The 21,551-nt window shown below is 47.9% G+C and overlaps 1 protein-coding gene across 1 annotated transcript in view; it reads right to left on the bottom strand.

The window, feature by feature from the left end:
* Positions 1-20,831, bottom strand: part of LOC126313023 (glycine, alanine and asparagine-rich protein-like) — a gene marked incomplete at its 5' end in the record, with an annotated part of 61,335 nt that extends 40,504 nt beyond the window's left edge. The window contains 3 exons of the mRNA XM_049992251.1: positions 9,617-9,792; positions 20,288-20,368; positions 20,773-20,831. Of these exons, the coding sequence (XP_049848208.1) occupies positions 9,617-9,792; positions 20,288-20,368; positions 20,773-20,831 (316 nt within the window). The remainder of the gene's footprint in view (positions 1-9,616; positions 9,793-20,287; positions 20,369-20,772) is intronic.
* Between the last annotated feature and the right edge of the window lie 720 nt (positions 20,832-21,551).

Below are 21,551 nucleotides of genomic sequence, written 5' to 3' on the forward strand. Positions count from 1 at the left end.
CGTCTACGAAGTCAGTTTAAAGCGAATGCCGCACTAACGGGATAAACGCTAGAAAGAAAGAAAAGAAAATTAGTAAAAGCGGTTGCTAGAGAACTGCTGCGTGTTGCGTACACGGAACAGACTGTGCCTCCGCTGTTGTTAACCGGTCTACGGAGGGAGACTCCGTTAGTCGGACAGGTCCTGTACCGACGTACGTCACGGTGCCCGACGAAGGTTCTCCGTTAGCGAGCAGGAAGCTGCCGGCTTCGTGTTCCAAGTCTTTCTTCATAGACCGCGCCCCTCTTGCTCAGCTCGTTCCTTATGATACGGCTACCAAGATTACTACACAACAGGCCAAGCCACGTTCGAGATGATAAAACATTTGGGATAAATGTTAGCAAAAAGTTAGGTGCAACTTACTCTGTTGGGCAGAGTAGAGAAGTAATTTAGATACTACAACGTATGTTTGCATACTTAAGAGGGTTAAAAAAGATTTGGTACAATAAACACAGTAAACGACGGAACGTTTGAATTTCAGCTCAATCTTCATTCGGTAATTAGACGAAAGGCTCGCCAGCAGATTATTATTCAGTGGTACCTTTGTCTTTAAAGTTATGGTGTATGACCATCCTGTAACTGTCCACACCTGTTGATAACTGCTGACTAGAGTAGATAACAAAGCCTCAGAGAATTCTATATCCATTCGAAAGGAATGAGATGCCTTAGAACAAGTTGAAACTTTGCGAGCGATACCCGAGCAAATATCACTCAACGAGCCAAACAGCGAGGCGTCGCAGTACTCAAGGCACTGATCCCAAATACAATAGGAGTGAAGTACAAATCTCCAAATGACGATACAGCTTCATGTTTTCCGGAAAACGATTTAGTCCACTCAGTGTTTCCTTTGGTATGTCTTTTAATAGCTTAGTTGTCGGCGACGGGTTAAACCCCCGTTTTCCACCCTTTCTTCGTGCAGAACAGCTCTAGCGGAAGGCAGATATCTGAGTCCCGGTGTAGCACATACTAAACTTCTCACTTAGTCAGTAGGTGATGAAATTCGTCACTGGAACGTCAGACAGCACAGTGTTATCATTATAGACAATTTCTAGAAGAGTAAAACAGGTGCTGAGCTTTAACGAGACATTTATTCTTAGCAGTGTTCATATTGGTAGTGAGGCTCCCCATTGTGAGCGATGTGACGATGGCAACCCCTCATATACTGAAAGTTCTCTTACAGCATAGACACCTCTTGTCATTCGCACTGTTCGCGATACTTACGCAAGCACCTGAAGCTATCATCTGCAAGGCATGGTTTTACTACATGGATGTCAAGGTAAAGTGTTAAGACCGCTGATTCTTCTTACGTCGTCATCGCATATAATCGTAAGGACATCGTCTATAAGTTAATTTTCACCATAACGAGTAGGGTTTCAAGATTCCCACATTTAGAGGTGTGTAGTGAGCACAGAAAATATATCGTTTGCAATTTGAAATATGGTTCACAAAAACACAATTTTCGTGCCACAGTAACATATTTGCAAAATACCTTCGGGACTTTTGCTTCTATGGCAGAAGTAATGTTCCGTAATTCTCGTAATTATTATGAAAGCAGTTAATTGATATGGCAGCAGTTCGGAGTACTGTTGTAGCAATCAACGTCGCCGGAATTTGGTAGCTCTGTAAGGTATAATCATCCATGAGTGGCTGTAGTTGGATATGACATACCTGAAGAAATTCGTGGGTTCTCCACCTCGTCGAATTGAAGCCGATATCAAAGGCAGATGTGGTTTTGCACGATATCAACGTGATTTCTCCTGGGGGTGATAAAGTTTTTCTCCGATGTTCTTATTGTTATTTTATAACAGCAACTGCTAAAACTGCATTTCGGCCAGAAAGAGGCCCTCTTTTAGAAATAAGTTTATATCTAAACCTCAGGACTTTGAAGAAGGAGAAGAAGAAAGAGAAGGAGAAGAAGAAGAAGAAGAACAGGTGTTCCGGATGTCTGTCCCTGATTACATACGCACAAGACAAGAAATGACATATAAATATACATCTTTTATTTTGAACTGCAGGTAACGTATTCAAGTTTTTGTGGACACACACACACACACACACACACACACACACACACACACACACACACACACACACACACGTAATAAGTTTCAACTTGTCCACCTTTCATTGCCCTAACCATATCTAGCCCATATTCTTATTCCAACCATGTGTTGGCGAACATATCGTGAAGAATGGATGTTATGATGTCAGTAATTGTGCTGAGAAGTCATTCAGCGATGATTCATGAAGCTGGGCCTTGACATACCTCCAGAGGAAGAAACCAGTGGTTATGTCTGGTGATTGTGAAGGTCAATTGATGGAACCACCGCGCCCGGAAATGTTGTATCCTGATAGGCAAGTACGCCTACCCATCAGTTATGTGGCGCACCATCTCGTTGGAAAATTAAGACCGGAAAGTTCTGAATCTTTGGCACAACAAATAACTACAACATCTCAAGATAGGCAAGGGCTGTGACTGTCGTTTCACTGAAGAAAAAAGATTGCTCATAAGCTGGCACCACACGTCCAGCTTAGGGTTGCCCCTGACAGTCTCAACCACAGCGTGGTGATTCTCGGATCCCCAGACCGTAGCATTGTGAAGGTCAACACCGTTCAGATGAAATGTGGCCTTATCTCAGAAAAGGTCACGTTTCACATAGTCATCATCTTCTTCAGTCTCAACTAGCATGGAAACAGCAAAGTGATAACGTGCTCTGTAATCCATTGGTTGGAGCCTCTGCATGATCTGGGCTTTGTACACACGGAAATTAAGTTGTGCGGTGCGCTGATGTCATCGGATTCTGCAATTCAGGCGAGACTCTGCATACTGACTTCCTGGAGCTTCTGACGAAGGCGTCTCCACTGTCTGAGTTGCTGCGCACCAGGTCCAGGGCTGCTTGTTCTTGGGAGGTCACAAGGGCTCAGTGTTTTCTTAAACTTCACAAACCATATCTTGATACTTTTAACGTCTGGTGGCTGTGTATGATATGCCGTGTGCAATTTTCCCTGGACTGTTTTTGGTGACTGTGTCTCGTGATAGTGTAGCACACTTTGGGCTTCCTTCTGGTTTGAGTACATGTTGTTTGCAAATGGTGTCCGAGTCCGCTGTTGTTACGTCACTGGGCCCTGTAACAAAGGAAGGAAAAATAAGTATGTATGGTTAGAAAAAAATGAATATGTCACTTGCAATTCAGGGCAAAAAGTATGTCCGCGGTGATTTGGTATCTCTCCGCATCCAAAGCATGTAATAGTGAATTGCAATATTTTTGTTTTGGTTTCTCTATCACAAAATAGTGCTTTTCTGGATAGGAGTTGATATTCAAAATTTTATCTGTTCGGTGCACACTAGATGCCCTCAAACTGTGCTACGGATATTTTAAAACTAAACCGGAAGACACTGGGAAGTGTTACGCGTGTTTTTCAGCCAGCGAGGGTGACGACGCCGGCAACGCCGCCACTGTGTGTCCGCTAAGTGCAGTTCCGGGGAACGGACGCACTTCCTGCCACCTAGGGCCACTGCGTGCGGGTGCCTTCAGGAGCGGACACCCTTTAAACGCGGTGGTTTCCGCAAGCTTGTCTCCCATCTATCTCGTATTTGTACGTCTCTCATTGGAGTGTGATCGAACTGTGCGCCCTGAGGAGAAGGTCAAGGAAACTGGGGTACTTATGTCATTAAAAACAAAAGTTAGTGTCGTTACCTAGTTGTCCCACTGATGACTGTCTTCAGGTCCGAGCGCACTGTTAAGCCACTTACGTAAAACCTAACACCAGAACAATGAGATGGCCGCATTAATTATGTATGGGAGCTGCTAAACAGCCTGACTCTAGCAGTCGTTGACATCGTAGCCGTAATTGCGTGTCAGGCGTCATTTCCGATGGCAGGTGGTTCTGTGTCCTTGGCCCCAGTCCTAGAATGAGAAGCTGTCACTAGTGGAGCCTAACATTTAACACCTCTCTGCAGAGAGAGCTGCTGCATAGTGTTTTCTACAGGATCCCTAATGTTGCACATTACTAAATATCTACATCTACATCCATACTCCGCAAGCCACCTGACGGTGTGTGGCGGAGGATACCTTGAGCACTCTATCGGTTCTCCCTTCGATTCCAGTCTTGTATTGTTCGTGGAAAGGATGATTGTCGGTATGTCTCTATGTGGGCTCTAATCTCTCTGATTTTATCCTCATGGTCTCTTCGCGAGATGTACGTAGGAGGGAGCAATATACTGCTTGACTCCTCGGTGAAGGTATCTTCTCGAAACTTCAACAAAAGCTCGTACCGAGCTACTGAGCGTCTCTCCTGCAGAGTCTTCCACTGGAGTTTATCTGTCATCTCCGCTTTCGCGATTACGAAATGATCCTGTAACGAAGCGCGCTGCTCTCCGTTGGATCTTCTCTCTCTCTTCTATCAACCCTATCTGGTACGGATCCCACACTGCTGAGCAGTATTCAAGCAGCGGGAGAACAAGCGTACTGTAACATACTTCCTTTCTTTTCGGATTGCATTTCCTTAGGATTCTTCCAATGAATCTGTCTGGCATCTGCTTTACCGACGATCATATAAAGTTGATCATTCCATATTTAATCACTCCTAATGCGTACTCCCAGATAATTTATGGAATTAACTGCTTCCAGTTTCTGACCTGCTATATTGTAGCTAAATGATAAGGGATCTTTCTTTCTTTGTATTCGCAGCACATTACACTTGTCTACATTGAGATTGATTTGCCATTCCCTGCACCATGCGTCAATTCGCTGCAGATCCTCCTGCATTTCAGTGCAATTTTCCATTGTTTAAACCTCTCGATATACCAAAGCATCATCCGCAAAAAGCCTCAGTGAACTTAGTGTCATCCACAAGGTCATTTATGTATATTGTGAATAGCAACGGTCCTACGACACTCTCCTGCGGCACACCTGAAATCACTGTTACTTCGGAAGACTTCTCTCCATTGAGAATATAGTTTATATTGTAGTTTCATTCCCTTACTACGGTGTGAACTCTCATACCATGCCTTCTAATTCAGTCGTTGCTTGCAGCAGGATCAGTCATAGTCTTTAGTTTTATTGTTTTAAGAGGGCGCAGATTGGCAAAATATTGTTTCATTCTTCAGCTTTCGTTTTCCGAAATAATTTACTGAATTTTACATGGCTTTTAATAACGGTCTAAAAATAATCGAATACGTAAGTGTCAATAGCATGAAATTCCGTATTATCTCTGACCTCATAATGTTTTTTCTTTGCAACAGTTGTTAAATTGCGGTCTGGTATATCCAAACTGTCGCAGAGTACTTGTTGGCTCTGAGGAAATAACTCCACTGAATATTGGCACAAACTTTTTTTTGTGGATGGCTTTCTACAGTGAAATAAGCCGTTCATTAACCCTTAAAGGTGTAGTTTCTCAGACCGCGCGAAACTTTTTGAACTCACTCTCTAATATCAGTTCTGACAAAATCATTCTACTCGCATACCCCACTCCCCTCGCCAACCTCACTCAATTGCCATTCGTACAATGCTTTATTGTCCCTGGAATTATCGCCTTCTTGGCCTTCTTTTTCCGTTGTTGCTACATGTTATCGACAGGTGGTGGGGTTTCCTAGCCCCCCTCGTGAACCATTTAACCCGTTTTCTTCAGTACAGTGTTAAACGTGTTTCCACGAAGGTATCAGTTTTAACGATCTTCAGTTTGATGAAAATCGAAGACAGTGGATACAGGAAGATGTCAGTGACAGAGATCAAGAAACAGACGAAACATAATACGATTTTGCAAAAGCAAGTGATCACAATTCCGCCTGGCGGAGGGTCATTCAGAGGAAGAACTTCCAACAATAATGAGAGACCTTCCTGGTTCTCCAATAAAATACTTCAAGCTTACTTAAAATTAAATGTGTTCTGCGTGGTGACAAAAATGATGCAGAACTCCGCGTTTAGTATCAGTTTTGAAAACTTGCGTTTTGTACCTATCACAGGCAATTTATACATGCAAGTTTCAGTTTAGTTCAGTGTGAAAATTTACTTGCTACATAGATACTACAGTTCTCCGAACGTAAAATTCAGTTCTATGACAGTACGTTTAAGTGTACTATTTTAAATAACTCACAAAAGTTTGTGATTTTGTGTAACCGAAAGTAAAACATTGCAGGCTTTATTTAGTGCAACGATATCAACAGGGAGTATTTGAACAACACTTAAATCATTATAAAGTGAAATGTACTAAAACTTATATTAAAAATTTCAATTGATTAGGGCCATGAATTTCGACCGACAAGTCACCTCGTGAGCAGGAGCTTGAATGTCATTCCGCCCACATGTCGGACTTCATTAATTGTGAGTGGATGGGGAATTAGAATTAAGCGAGAAATGGCTAGTAGGCCGAGAAGAAAAATAACTAAACTGAAGTTCTAGTTGGCGGCGCATGGCATATACTTCCAAGCCGATTGAAGACTTTCGTTTGCGATAGTTTCCTCATCCAACGAAAGATCACTGCGCGTCATTCTGACTTCACCTTTTAAGATTGAACTAGAATGGGCTTTTTAAGATTGAACCAGAATGGGCTGATTGCAGATAAAATTAGCGTCGAGACAACCTGCATGCCTTGCAAACAGAGCGCGTGCGAATGAAACGTTTCATTTGGTGTACCGACCCTTCTTGGAACTTGTTCGTTGCACAGCGCGGCGCGATTTGGCTCCGATGCCAGTCGCACTGCACTGAACCTCTTTCGTTGCTTTTGCGCAGCGCGGCCCACGTCTTAGAGGTTTGTGGCACTTAACAGCCTTTGCACCCGAATGTCTTGTCTGGACAACGGTATCTACTGTACGTTTCTTAAAAATGATTGCTCACATTCCACTGACCGGGACTCCCTAGAGGCTGGACGGATCTTTTTCTTCTCCCCTTATTATCTTGTGAAACGTATTCCTGTGAAGGGTTGGCTATCCGATGAGCGATGAGTATTGCAGACATATAGATTGATATCGTATCATGCTGCAACAAGGCAATCTTGCATTTAAGCTTCATTTTGAATGGTCAGTATATAGTTTTTCTATTGACATACCTTCCCACTGTCCTTCGTTATACAACGTCGCCTGGTGAGAACACCTGCTTGAGAGCCAAACTCCGATGCTGCCACTGTCGGGGGACAAGATCTGCAAGTAGGATTTGTTTTATCTGCTGATAGCGAAGCGATAACAAATAGAACTCTAATTCTGCGTAATTCTTCTCCGCGTCGATTACATCAGTAATTCTTACTGCGCTGCGTTTTTTCAGAAAGCACATTGTGAATTGCGATACTTTCTGCCATGCACTCAGCACTGGCCGTTCCAGTGGCTTTCGACCGGTGAGAAGCTGGAAGACCCCTTGGCGCTTAAGTGTGCCATTCTGGTGTGGTGTGGCGCCAAAAGGGCGACTGACTCCTTCGAAAAAACTGCATCCTTCCGAGGTGGCTTGTCAGCATCCACAAACTGAATTCGGCAGCTGTGTCTTCTACCGAATTATGTCACCTCATAACTTAGATTAACTATCTCACTGATATTAAATCTGATTCGCGCCCACCATCCGATCGTCCTGCCACTAACCAACACATCGACGGTAGCTGAATGTCCAGAAAATTGGTACTGTTACTGACATTTGCCGATTCAGTTTCCCGACTTGTGAAATATCCATATAATCGCTCTTAGACTACAGTCGATGGAAATGCAATTTTGCGTAGTGCATGAATCTGTGATCCGAAATATTACTATTCAAATAATTAAGTACTATTCCTTTGTAAGGGATTTGACCACTTAGCGATTGAGGCCTCACCGCATGTGGTGATACATCAGGGGGAAAAATGCCTTAGAGTAGTTGTATAGTCAAGTGTGACATGTGAATGGGTGTGCCAGAGAAAGCACACACACACACACACACATATATATATATTCTTGAAAAGAGGTTATGAGATGAACATAAAAAAATGGTTCAAATGGCTCTGAGCACTATGGGACTTAACATCTGAGGTCATCAGTCCCCTAGAACTTAGAACTACTTAAACCTAACTAACCTAAGGACATCACACACATCCATGCGCGAGGCAGGATTCGAACCTGCGATCGCAGCAGTCGTGCGGTTCCGGACTGAAGCGCCTAGAACCGCTCGGCCACCGTGGCGGGCGATGAACACCAACAAAAGCAAAACGAGAATAATGGAATTTAGTCGAATTAAATCAGGTGAGGCTGAGGGAATCGCTATACTGAAAGTAGTAGATGTTTTGCTATTTGGGTAGCAAAAGAACTAACGATGGTGGAAATAAGGACTGTCTACGGCAAGGAAAGCGTTTCTGAAGAGAAGAAATTTGTTGATTCCGAATATAGATTTACGTATCACAAAATCTTTTCTCAAAGTATCTGTGTGGAGTGTAGCCATGTATGGAAGTGAAACATGGACGATAAACTGTTTAAACGAGAAGAGAAGCTTTTGAAATGTGGTGCTACAGAAGAATGCTGAAGATCGGATGGTTACATAATGTAACTAATGAGGAGGTACTGAATAGAATTGGGGAAAACAGAAATTTGTGGTACAACCTGAAAGAAGGGATCTCACGGTAGGACACATTCTGAGGCATCAAGGGATCACCAGTTTAGTACGGTGAGGCAGCGAGGGGAGGGGGGGGGGGGGGAATCGTAGAGGTAGACCAAGAGATGAATGCAGTAAGCAGATTCAGGAGGAGGGTAGATTGCAGTAGTTACACGGAGATGAAGAGGCTTGCACAGATGGAGTAGCATGGAGATCGGCATCAAACCAGTTTTTGGACTAAAGACCACAACAACAACACATTCTCAGGTATAAAAAATTGCCCAATCCGACCGGTAATACAACCCAGGCCCACGTGATAGGCAGCCAGCAACACTAATCAGGAGCTGCTGCTAAGGTTGTACTGCCATTGTATTTAGTTAATAAGTATTTAACAGCCGTTGTCACTTAAACTTGGCAGTCTTATCTTGCTCGACAGGAAACTCCGTGGTTCAGTAGAACGTACGTCGTATGTGTAACGCATTATCTGCTAGTATAAGTCTTAGTGCCATCAGTCGCCATGACAATCTGGTTTGAGGCTTGGGTAATGTTATCGTCGATTCCCATCGACGTTTTAGGTTAATACGTAATGTCCTTCTCAAATGTTGTGGCTGGGCCGCGCGGGATTAGCCGAGCGGTCTGGGGCGCTGCAGTCATAGACTGTGCGGCTGGTCCCGGCGGAGGTTCGAGTCCTCCCTCGGGCATGGGTGTGTGTGTTTGTCCTTAGCATGATTTAAGTAGAGTGTAAGCTGAGGGACTGATGACCTTAGCAGTCCCATAAGATTTCACACACATTTGAACATTTTTTTGTTGTGGCTGGAAAACTGGGGTGAAAACCTAGGGAAGCCGATTTGTGGAATCTGAGCACTCGTCGCAAAGCGCGCGCCGCGGTTGTACACACGCGCTACAGTGGAACTAATAAAACCACGAAAGGGCGAGCCTGACGCGTCCGCAGAGCTGCTTGTTAGCGAGACCGACAACCGTGCACCGTGCGAGCCCCGGTTTGAGCGTCAGCCTGTGCTCGATGTGCTCCTCATTACGCAGGCCACTGCGGGCCTCGGAGCTCCACAAAAGCCAGAATCCGTGCTGGAAAGGCACGCGTCTCCCCCTGGCCCCCCAGCACTGGTAGTGTTTCACCAGGGGCTTCCAGATAAATGTCTCCCCTCGCTCCCTCCAGACAGCAGGTACTGTAGTTGCCAATGTGGACGTCTTCTCCCTGCGGTGTGAGCTAACGGGGTTCAGTTCTGTCCGGGCTTCCGAGGCAAGAATGAGACACATGGCCGTCTTCTAATGCTACACCAGTTCCTCCTGCTTATCTTAGGAAAGTGTTTACCACCAACGGTTGAATTTCTGTGGCTTACCTCACGTCACTGAGACAGCAGGTGATCGATCGTCTTATCAACATCTCCAGTGGAGCTGCAGTATGAACATAAAGTTTCGCATCGCCTCTTGTCATTCTTCCACGTGCGCGCGGCTCCGACGCGTTTCATAATGTGGCATTTCTTGAATCTTCCTGGCGACAGTTCTGGTTTCTCAGGAGCAGTGCACCTGAGCTTGAACCCCGAAACTGCCGCCTGATGCCGGAGCAAAGCTTCCGGAACGCGTCGTAAATAAACTTAAAATTTAGTAACTGGTTACGCTGTATTTTTATTTGTATGTTCTGCAAAACTGCTAGTCTCAGATTAATTTCGTGTGGCTGATGGCCTGGTGCAAACCTATTTACTTGACGAATTGTGACACGTTGCATGTCAAGTTCTAACAATACCACCACTTGCAAAGTAGGTTAGTAATCAGATTAATAATGTTGCTCACGGAGCATATGTTCGCTTTATCGGGCAACAACAAAGTTATTGACTGTGGATTGTATCGGCAGAATAGAAACAGTAAAGTCACTGTAAAAAAGTTATCAATTTTGACACTTATTTTGAATGGATTCCCACGTAGATTTCGTCGAAGTTGTTATGGCTCATCTTGTTGATTCTAGGGTGATTCCACTTTGACAGGTAGAAGGTCCAGATCTGTATTTTAGCAATATTTGAAGACCTAACACATGCGTTTTTCAGGAAATTGTTAATGATCAAACACTCCCAGATCAGAACAACGATATGGCAGAAATAATTTTTGACTTGGTGTCCACGTTCCACAGTTTTATTAAACTTCTTGTAAATTCACATATACTACTTCTTAATTGTCACATTATCAAGAAAACAGTTTTGTATCAATCTTCATATATTTAATTTTCACTTTAACCAAACACAAGACTTGAATGTTGTTTTACAAAGCGAAATAACAACATAACTTCTGTAAAGTGAAACAGACTGCTCTGTGCGCATTCGCGCCAAAACGGTTACAAGTAAGTCAAAGATTATGACAGTCTCACAGAAATCAATACACACAAGAACCATATCATTGTAATATATCGATACATCTGAGCACCTACACATTAATAAAACCAAATGTGAATGTTGTCACAAAAATATGTCTGTTACTTCGCAGAAAAGTAGTAAGATATTACTGGTATCTGGGGTTGGAGTGCCCTAATTGTCACGTAAATATGGAACCATTAGAAAGTGTTTGAGTATAGCTATTTAGCGTATACCTGCGACGAGTACAAGTTGGTGTTTTCGTCGCGAAGAAGATAATCATCATACGAGAGGAGCGAAAAGTTGAAAACAGATGCCGATACGTAATCTGCTCGTCTCGAACAGCGAAATGTCGAGCTTAGTGCCACAATGCAACGGACGGATCACTTTCAACAGTGTCACTTCCTTTAACTCCATGAGACTTAGCTGGGTGGGTTGGAATTTAACCCAGCACAGTCTCCCATTCGGATCTCCGGGCGGGGACTACTCAGGAGGATGTCGTTATCAGGAGAAAGAAAACTGGCGTTCTACGGATCGGAGCGTGGAATGTCAGATCCCTTAATCGGGCAGGTAGGTTAGAAAATTTAAAAAGGGAAATGGATAGGTTAAAGTTAGATATAGTGGGAATTAGTGAAGTTCGGTGGCAGGAGGAACAAGACTTCTTGTCAGGTGACTACAGGGTTATAAACACAAAATCAAATAGGGGTAATGCAGGAGTAGGTTTAATAATGAATAGGAAAATAGGAATGTGGGTAAGCTACTACAAACAGCATAGTGAACGCATTATTGTGGCCAAGATAGATACGAAGCCCACACCTACTACAGTAGTACAAGTTTATATGCCAACTAGCTCTGCAGATGATGAAGAAATTGAAGAAATGTACGATGAAATAAAAGAAATTATTCAGATAGTGAAGGGAGACGAAAATTTAATAGTAATGGGTGACTGGAATTCGAGTGTAGGAAAAGGGAGAGAAGGAAACATAGTAGGTGAATATGGATTGGGGCTAAGAAATGAAAGAGGAAGCCGCCTAGTAGAATTTTGCACAGAGCACAACTTAATCATAGCTAACACTTGGTTTAAGAATCATGAAAGAAGGTTGTATACGTGGAAGAACCCTGGAGATACTAAAAGGTATCAGATAGATTATATAATGGTAAGACAGAGATTTAGGAACCAGGTTTTAAGTTGTAAGACATTTCCAGGGGCAGATGTGGACTCTGACCACAATCTATTGGTTATGACCTGTAGATTAAAACTGAAGAAACTGCAAAAAGGTGGGAAATTAAGGAGATGGGACCTGGATAAACTGAAAGAACCAGGGGTTGTACAGAGTTTCAGAGAGAGCATAAGGGAAAGAGGGAGCATAAGGGAACAATTGACAGGAATAGGGGAAAGAAATACAGTAGAAGAAGAATGGGTAGCTCTGAGGGATGTAGTAGTGAAGGCAGCAGAGGATAAAGTAGGTACAAAGACGAGGGCTGCTAGAAATCCTTGGGTAACAGAAGAAATATTGAATTTAATTGATGAAAGGAGAAAATATAAAAATGCAGTAAATGAAGCAGGCAAAAAGGAATACAAACGTCTCAAAAATGAGATCGACAGGAAGTGCAAAATGGCTAAACAGGGATGGCTAGAGGACAAATGTAAGGATGTAGAAGCTTATCTCACTAGGGGTAAGATAGATACTGCCTACAGGAAAATTAAAGAGACCTTTGGAGAGAAGAGAACCACGTGTATGAATATCAAGAGGTCAGATGGCAGCCCAGTTCTAAGCAAAGAAGGGAAGGCAGAAAGGTGGAAGGAGTATATAGAAGGTTTATACAAGGGCGATGTACTTGAGGACAATATTATGGAAATAGAAGAGGATGTAGATGAAGACGAAATGGGAGATACGATACTGCGTGAAGAGTTTGACAGAGCACTGAAAGACCTGAGTCGAAACAAGGCCCCTGGAGTAGACAACATTCCATTAGAACTACTGACGGCCTTGGGAGAGCCAGTCATGACAAAACTCTACCAGCTGGTGAGCAAGATGTATGAGACAGGCGAAATACCCTCAGACTTCAAGAAGAATATAATAATTCCAATCCCAAAGAAAGCAGGTGCTGACAGATGTGAAAATTACCGAACTATCAGTTTAATAAGCCACGGCTGCAAAATACTAACGCGAATTCTTTACAGACGAATGGAAAAACTGGTAGATGCAGACCTCGGGGAAGATCAGTTTGGATTCCGTCGAAATGTTGGAACACGTGAGGCAATACTGACCTTACGACTTATCTTAGAAGAAAGATTAAGAAAAGGCAAACCTACGTTTCTAGCATTTGTAGACTTAGAGAAAGCTTTTGACAATGTTGACTGGAATACTCTTTTTCAAATTCTAAAGGTGGCAGGGGTAAAATACAGGGAGCGAAAGGCTATTTATAATTTGTACAGAAACCAGATGGCAGTAATAAGAGTCGAGGGGCATGAAAGGGAAGCAGTGGTTGGGAAAGGAGTGAGACAGGGTTGTAGCCTCTCCCCGATGTTATTCAATCTGTATATTGAGCAAGCAGTAAAGGAAACAAAAGAAAAATTCGGAGTAGGTATTAAAATTCATGGAGACGAAGTAAAAACTTTGAGGTTCGCCGATGACATTGTAATTCTGTCAGAGACGGCAAAGGACTTGGAAGAGCAGTTGAACGGAATGGACAGTGTCTTGAAAAGAGGATATAAGATGAACATCAACAAAAGCAAAACGAGGATAATGGAATTAGTCAAATTAAATCGGGTGATGCTGAGGGAATTAGATTAGGAAATGAGACACTTCAAGTAGTAAAGGAGTTTTGCTATTTAGGAAGTAAAATAACTGATGATGGTCGAAGTAGAGAGGATATAAAATGTAGACTGGCAATGGCAAGGAAAGCGTTTCTGAAGAAGAGAAATTTGTTAACATCTAATATAGATTTATGTATCAGGAAGTCGTTTCTGAAAGTATTTGTTTGGAGTGTAGCCATGTATGGAAGTGAAACATGGACGATAACTAGTTTGGACAAGAAGAGAATAGAAGCTTTCGAAATGTGGTGCTACAGAAGAATACTGAAGATAAGGTGGATAGATCATGTAACTAATGAGGAGGTATTGAATAGGATTGGGGAGAAGAGAAGTTTGTGGCACAACTTGACTAGAAGAAGGGATCGGTTGGTAGGACATGTTTTGAGGCATCAAGGGATCACAAATTTAGCGTTGGAGGGCAGCGTGGAGGGTAAAAATCGTAGAGGGAGACCGAGAGATGAGTACACTAAGCAGATTCAGAAGGATGTAGGTTGCAGTAGGTACTGGGAGATGAAGCAGCTTGCACAGGATGGAGTGGCATGGAGAGCTGCATCAGGCCAGTCTCGGGACTGAAGACAACAACAACAACAACAACAACAACAACCGACACATTGGTGATCAGTCACTGTGCGCCATCGTCTCTCCTTGCCTCGATGGTCACATGTTGGCGGTGAATGTTTTTCCACCACGAGGATCCGAACCCCCAACTTAGAGCTTAAATGTCATTTCACACATGTGTTAACGACCTCGTTTACGAATGCTGCTTCAGGTCGGGACTCCGGACAGGCCAATCCATTTCAGGAATGTAATTGTCCATATACCATCGCCTTAAGACGCTGCTTTACGAGAGGGTGCGCTGTTATAGTGAGGAAATCAATCATCATCCTCCAACACTTGCTCTGCTATATGCGGTACACATTGCTACACTTCCACATTTAGCGTCTTCTGAGACGCAATAGAGATCACACGATAAAGGGACCACACTCTAACCACGAAAAATACTCTCATACCGTAACACCACCTTCTTTGTACTTAAACTTTCGACACTACACTACACTGGCAAGTAGTGCTTCCCAGGGACACGTGACACCCAAACTTTTCTATCGGATTGCACAGGGTATAGTGTGACTCAGCACGCCATATCACTCTTTTTCCAGTCATCTACCGTCCAGTGCAGTTTCTTTTTACATCTCCGCAAGCATCGCTCGGCAATGACAACAGAAATATGTGGCCTAGGAGGAGCCGTTCGACCATTGGACCCCATTCTTTTTAGCTCCCTAAGCACAGTCATTGGGCTAGTGGGTCTGCTGGTAGCACTTTGGAACTCACGAGCGATTCCTTCCACTTGTATCGTGCGATGTTTTACAAGAACACACACCAATAATAGACGGTCACTGTCCGTCAGCACACGTGTCCTTCGCTTTTCCACTTCACAATCGCAACAACCAACAGTCGACGTGGGCGACTGTAGAAACGTTGTAATTTCACTGATGGATTAGTTATTCGCGTGACATCCAATGATAAATCGACTTTCGACGTCACTGACTACACGTGGCTATGACCCCCGGGAGACATACTGTGTGCGAAGTCAAGTCGCGACATGATTCTGTTTCCTTGTTGAACTACAGATCGTTTCTTAACTGCCTGCATGAGCCAGTTCTCAAACGGTATCAAGGTTACGATATACAAACTGCATGTTTTATAATCTAATAACGTAAAGTACCTTCATAAAATGTGTGTACTGAGAAGCACAGCGTGCAAAGAAACAGAAACAAAGCTTTCTCGACAGCCCTTTTACAGCGCCGGGCAGCTGTTTGAAAAGCATGCGGTGAGTCACGGCGTCAGAGCTGCTGATTGACAGAATGCGCTGGCTCATGTAGCAGCTCGGAGAACAGCTGCGTTTCAGCACGTGTAATGAGATCCTTCCTCGGCAAGGCGTCCTGCCCTGTTTGTTCTGTGAAATCCGCAACTCCCGTCGCCACTGACTCAGTCCACAACCACCGGTGTGCTGAATGTGCACCTGTATTCTCAAACTGCACATGCCAGTTGTCTTCAACGTCTGCTAGGCAGTTACGCTGCGTTCTTAAAATAGAGAAACGAGAGACAAAATACCAGCCCTGGATTTACGTCATTTTCGAACGGGGCAAAAGCTCGATTCTAGCGCCTCCTTCCCCTCTAGCGTTTGAAATAGGACATTAAAAATTAAAAATCAAGATTTTTCAAAAATATGCTCATTTTGTAGCGCACATCTTCCTGAAGAGTTTGATATACAAAACATATATGTTCGACGAAATGTAACGCATGTTATTTGGTCTTTAAGTGTGCCAAATTGCAGTGCCACGCCTCTTCATACAGCATTCTTCTATCGCACGTCTCTGTATTTCGCTCTGTGGAATACAGACGTGTTTATTTTATAATGTAAGCCATCAAACCTATATTCAGGACACTGGAAATTAAAATGTCCTGTGGTGCTTCTCCTGCTCACAGTCGGCCGATTTGACATCCAATCTCCTTTTAAAAAAATAAAAAAAATTATAGATGGGATTCTTTGTGACCGGCAGAATAAGAACTCTTCAGAAAATTTGCACTCTTCATGGCCTTGTACTTAATAACTTTCTCTTTTGTGTGACATAAAATTAAATATAGGAAACATAAAACCAATAAAGACAAGCAAGACAATGCGCATTTCTTCATTCCTTGCGTTCCAGTATATTGTTCTCTCTAATCTTGCTACAGCTTTACGCGTCGTGCTTTCCTTTATGCGAAAGAATCTGTTACCTCATCAAAATTGGTCAAATGTTTTTCTACATGGAAAAATCAAAATGTCGTTGTCTAATACTGAAAGAGCTGTTAATACGAATAGTACCAAAGACTGGTGTACTTTCTCTGTTTGATTAATTCTCTTTTGTTACTGTCCGCTAGACGAAACGAAACAGGTCTTTCGAATAATGCAGCAATTGTAACATACGCTAAATAAGCAAGACTGTTCTGGCACAAATTTTTATCTACATCAGTTACATAAATAACACGACAGAATATAATCCACTAAGTACCAGTATCAAATGCCTATTACGCTTACTACAAGCAAAAAGTTCTATCAGAAAATATTTTTACATTTGATCCACATGCTCCAGTTTTTCAAGCATGACTTGGAAAAGTAGTAGTTGTACAAAAATTTTATACAGATTTGGAATCGTCATGTTCTTCCATACAATTTCCCCGCTTCTTCTCCTTTCTCGTTGTAACAATCAATCTTGTCATCACTAATTCTGTAACTATTCCTGCCATTGTCAAAACTTATTCTCCGGTCAACTTCGATAAGCTTGCCAGAATCACCGGTTCAGTTACCCCACCCTTATTCTCCGGCTAGGCGTTATTACGTGTTCGTAGAACGGGTTTTCCGTGCTATTACGAGGAAATAATCAAGCGGCTGCTAACCGGGCACTGTACAACTGACCCCTAGTAGTGTAGCGATCTGGCAAAAATTTTCTGTGAAAATTTCATTTTCTTCGATACACCGAGAAGATAATATGTAATCTTTCTTACCTGTATTCCAGTTACTCGTTTATTTCCACTCTGGTAGTCTGAATCTATGGATTTCGCTAATAATTATAATAACGCTGATCATTTGCACATCCAGTCAACCATATAAACAAACAGCGAATGGCGTTCACCGTTCTGATTTATTCGGCTCTAGTAGTATCGCCCAGTCCCCTGTTGTCTGCGATGGGGATTCCCCTGGCACACACATCACGGGCACACATTCAAAAATAAACTTACTATTCGTTCATAAATCAGCTCAGTATGTGGTCAAAAACTGGCAGGGATATGTTTCAGAATTATATGAATAATCGATAGACCAATATTCGCAGGATGCTAGGAGCTTTGTGAAACAAGGTTTTTCTCTTCAAGAATATGAATTTGGCTTTCCCTGAAATTGCCGCCTGGGGCAGATACGCCCTATTGCCCCCCCTTCTCTCTCTCTCTCTCTCTCTCTCTCTCTCTCCCCTCCCCCTATTCCCCCTCTCTCTCCCCCCTCCCCCCCACTCTCTCTCTCCCCTCCCCCTATTCCCCCTCTCTCTCCCCCTCCCCCCTCTCTCTCCCCTCCCCCTATTCCCCCTCTCTCTCCCCCCTCCCCCCTCTCTCTCCCCTCCCTCTCTCTCTCCCCCTCCCCCTATTCCCCCTCTCTCTCCCCCTCCCCCCTCTCTCCCCTCCCTCTCTCTCTCCCCTCCCCCTATTCCCCCTCTCTCCCCCCCCTCCCCCCCTCTCTCCCCTCTCTCTCTCTCTCCCCTCCCTCTCTCTCTCCCCTCCCTCTCTCTCTCTCCTCCCTCTCTCTCTCCCCTCCCTCTCTCTCTCTCCCCTCCCTCTCTCTCTCTCCCCTCCCTCTCTCTCTCTCCCCTCCCTCTCTCTCTCTCCCCTCCCTCCCTCTCTCTCCCCTCCCTCTCTCTCTCTCTCCCCTCCCTCTCTCTCTCTCCCCTCCCTCTCTCTCTCTCCCCTCCCTCTCTCTCTCTCCCCTCCCTCTCTCTCTCTCCCCTCCCTCTCTCCCTCTCCCCTCCCTCTCTCTCTCCCCTCCCTCTCTCTCTCCCCTCCCTCTCTCTCTCCCCTCCCTCTCTCTCTCCCCTCCCTCTCTCTCTCCCCTCCCTCTCTCTCTCCCCTCCCTCTCTCTCTCCCCTCCCTCTCTCTCTCCCCTCCCTCTCTCTCTCCCCTCCCTCTCTCTCTCCCCTCCCTCTCTCTCTCCCCTCCCTCTCTCTCTCCCCTCCCTCTCTCTCTCCCCTCCCCATCCCCCTATTACCCCTCTCTCTCTCCCCTCCCCATCCCCCTATTCCCCCTCTCTCCCCCCTCCCCCCTCTCTCCCCTCCCCCTCTCTCTCCCCTCCCCCTCTCTCCCTCCCATCCCTCTCTCTCTCCCCTCCCCCTCTCTCCCCCTCCCCCTCTCTCCCCCTCCCCCTCTCTCCCCCTCCCCCTCTCTCCCCCTCCCCCTCTCTCCCCCTCCCCCTCTCTCCCCCTCCCCCTCTCTCTCCCCTCCCCCTCTCTCTCCCCTCCCCCTCTCTCTCCCCCCTCACCCCATCTCCCCCCTCACCCCATCTCCCCCCCTCACCCCATCTCCCCCCCTCACCCCATCTCCCCCCCTCACCCCATCTCCCCCCCTCACCCCATCTCCCCCCTCACCCCATCTCCCCCCTCACCCCATCTCCCCCCTCACCCCATCTCCCCCCCTCACCCCATCTCCCCCCCTCACCCCATCTCCCCCCCTCACCCCATCTCCCCCCCCTCACCCCATCTCCCCCCCTCACCCCATCTCCCCCCCTCACCCCCTCACCTTCTCCCCCCCTCACCCCATCTCTCCCCCTCACCCCCTCACCTTATCTCCCCCCTCACCCCATCTCTCCCCCCCTCACCCCATCTCCCCCCCTCACCCCATCTCCCCCCCTCACCCCATCTCCCCCCCTCACCCCATCTCCCCCCCTCACCCCATCTCCCCCCCTCACCCCATCTCCCCCCCTCACCCCATCTCCCCCCCTCACCCCATCTCCCCCCCTCACCCCATCTCCCCCCCTCACCCCATCTCCCCCCCTCACCCCATCTCCCCCCCTCACCCCATCTCCCCCCCTCACCCCATATCCCCCCCTCACCCCATATCCCCCCTCACCCCATATCCCCCCTCACCCCATCTCCCCCCCTCACCCCATCTCCCCCCCTCACCCCATCTCCCCCCCTCACCCCATCTCCCCCCCCCTCACCCCATCTCCCCCCCCTCACACCATCTCCCCCCCCTCACACCATCTCCCCCCCTCACACCATCTCCCCCCCCCTCACCCCATCTCCCCCCCCCCTCACCCCATCTCCCCCCCCTCACCCCATCTCCCCCCCCTCACCCCATCTCCCCCCCCTCACCCCATCTCCCCCCCCTCACCCCATCTCCCCCCCTCACCCCATCTCCCCCCCTCACCCCATCTCCCCCCCTCACCCCATCTCCCCCCCCTCACCCCATCTCCCCCCCCCCTCACCCCATCTCCTCCCCCTCACCCCATCTCCTCCCCCTCACGCCATCTCCCCCCCTCACGCCATCTCCCCCCCTCACGCCATCTCCCCCCCTCACGCCATCTCCCCCCCTCACGCCATCTCCCCCCCTCACGCCATCTCCCCCCCTCACGCCATCTCCCCCCCTCACGCCATCTCCCCCCCTCACGCCATCTCCCCCCCTCACGCCATCTCCCCCCCTCACGCCATCTCCCCCCCTCACGCCATCTCCCCCCCTCACGCCATCTCCCCCCCTCACGCCATCTCCCCCCCTCACGCCATCTCCCCCCCTCACGCCATCTCCCCCCCTCACGCCATCTCCCCCCCTCACGCCATCTCCCCCCCTCACGCCATCTCCCCCCCTCACGCCATCTCCCCCCCTCACGCCATCTCCCCCCTCACGCCATCTCCCCCCCTCACGCCATCTCCCCCCCTCACGCCATCTCCCCCCCTCACGCCATCTCCCCCCCTCACGCCATCTCCCCCCCTCACGCCATCTCCCCCCCTCACGCCATCTCCCCCCCTCACGCCATCTCCCCCCCTCACGCCATCTCCCCCCCTCACGCCATCTCCCCCCCTCACGCCATCTCCCCCCCTCACGCCATCTCCCCCCCTCACGCCATCTCCCCCCCTCACGCCATCTCCCCCCCTCACGCCATCTCCCCCCTCACGCCATCTCCCCCCCTCACGCCATCTCCCCCCCTCACGCCATCTCCCCCCCTCACGCCATCTCCCCCCCTCACGCCATCTCCCCCCCTCACGCCATCTCCCCCCCTCACGCCATCTCCCCCCCTCACGCCATCTCCCCCCCTCACGCCATCTCCCCCCCTCACGCCATCTCCCCCCCTCACGCCATCTCCCCCCCTCACGCCATCTCCCCCCCTCACGCCATCTCCCCCCCTCACGCCATCTCCCCCCCTCACGCCATCTCCCCCCCTCACGCCATCTCCCCCCCTCACGCCATCTCCCCCCCTCACGCCATCTCCCCCCCTCACGCCATCTCCCCCCCTCACGCCATCTCCCCCCCTCACGCCATCTCCCCCCCTCACGCCATCTCCCCCCCTCACGCCATCTCCCCCCCTCACGCCATCTCCCCCCCTCACGCCATCTCCCCCCCTCACGCCATCTCCCCCCCTCACGCCATCTCCCCCCCTCACGCCATCTCCCCCCCTCACGCCATCTCCCCCCCTCACGCCATCTCCCCCCCTCACGCCATCTCCCCCCCCTCACGCCATCTCCCCCCCTCACCCAATCTCCCCCCTCACGCCATCTCCCCCCCTCACCCAATCTCCCCCCCCCCTCACCCAATCTCCCCCCCCCTCACCCAATCTCCCCCCCCCTCACCCAATCTCCCCCCCCCCTCACCCCACCTCCCCCCCCCTCACCCCACCTCCCCCCCCCCTCACCCCATCTCCCCCCCTCACCCCATCTCCCCCCCTCACCCCATCTCCCCCCCCCTCACCCCATCTCCCCCCCCCTCACCCCATCTCCCCCCCCCTCACCCCATCTCCCCCCCCCTCACCCCATCTCCCCCCCCCCTCACCCCATCTCCCCCCCCCTCACCCCATCTCCCCCCCCCTCACCCCATCTCCCCCCCTCACCCCATCTCCCCCCCCTCACCCCATCTCCCCCCCCTCACCCCATCTCCCCCCCTCACCCCATCTCCCCCCTCACCCCATCTCCCCCCTCACCCCATCTCCCCCCTCACCCCATCTCCCCCCCTCACCCCATCTCCCCCCTCACCCCATCTCCCCCCCATCTGTCTCGCGTGTGT

The sequence above is a fragment of the Schistocerca gregaria genome, unplaced genomic scaffold (assembly GCF_023897955.1).
Source record: "Schistocerca gregaria isolate iqSchGreg1 unplaced genomic scaffold, iqSchGreg1.2 ptg000461l, whole genome shotgun sequence".
NCBI lineage: Eukaryota > Metazoa > Arthropoda > Insecta > Orthoptera > Acrididae > Schistocerca > Schistocerca gregaria.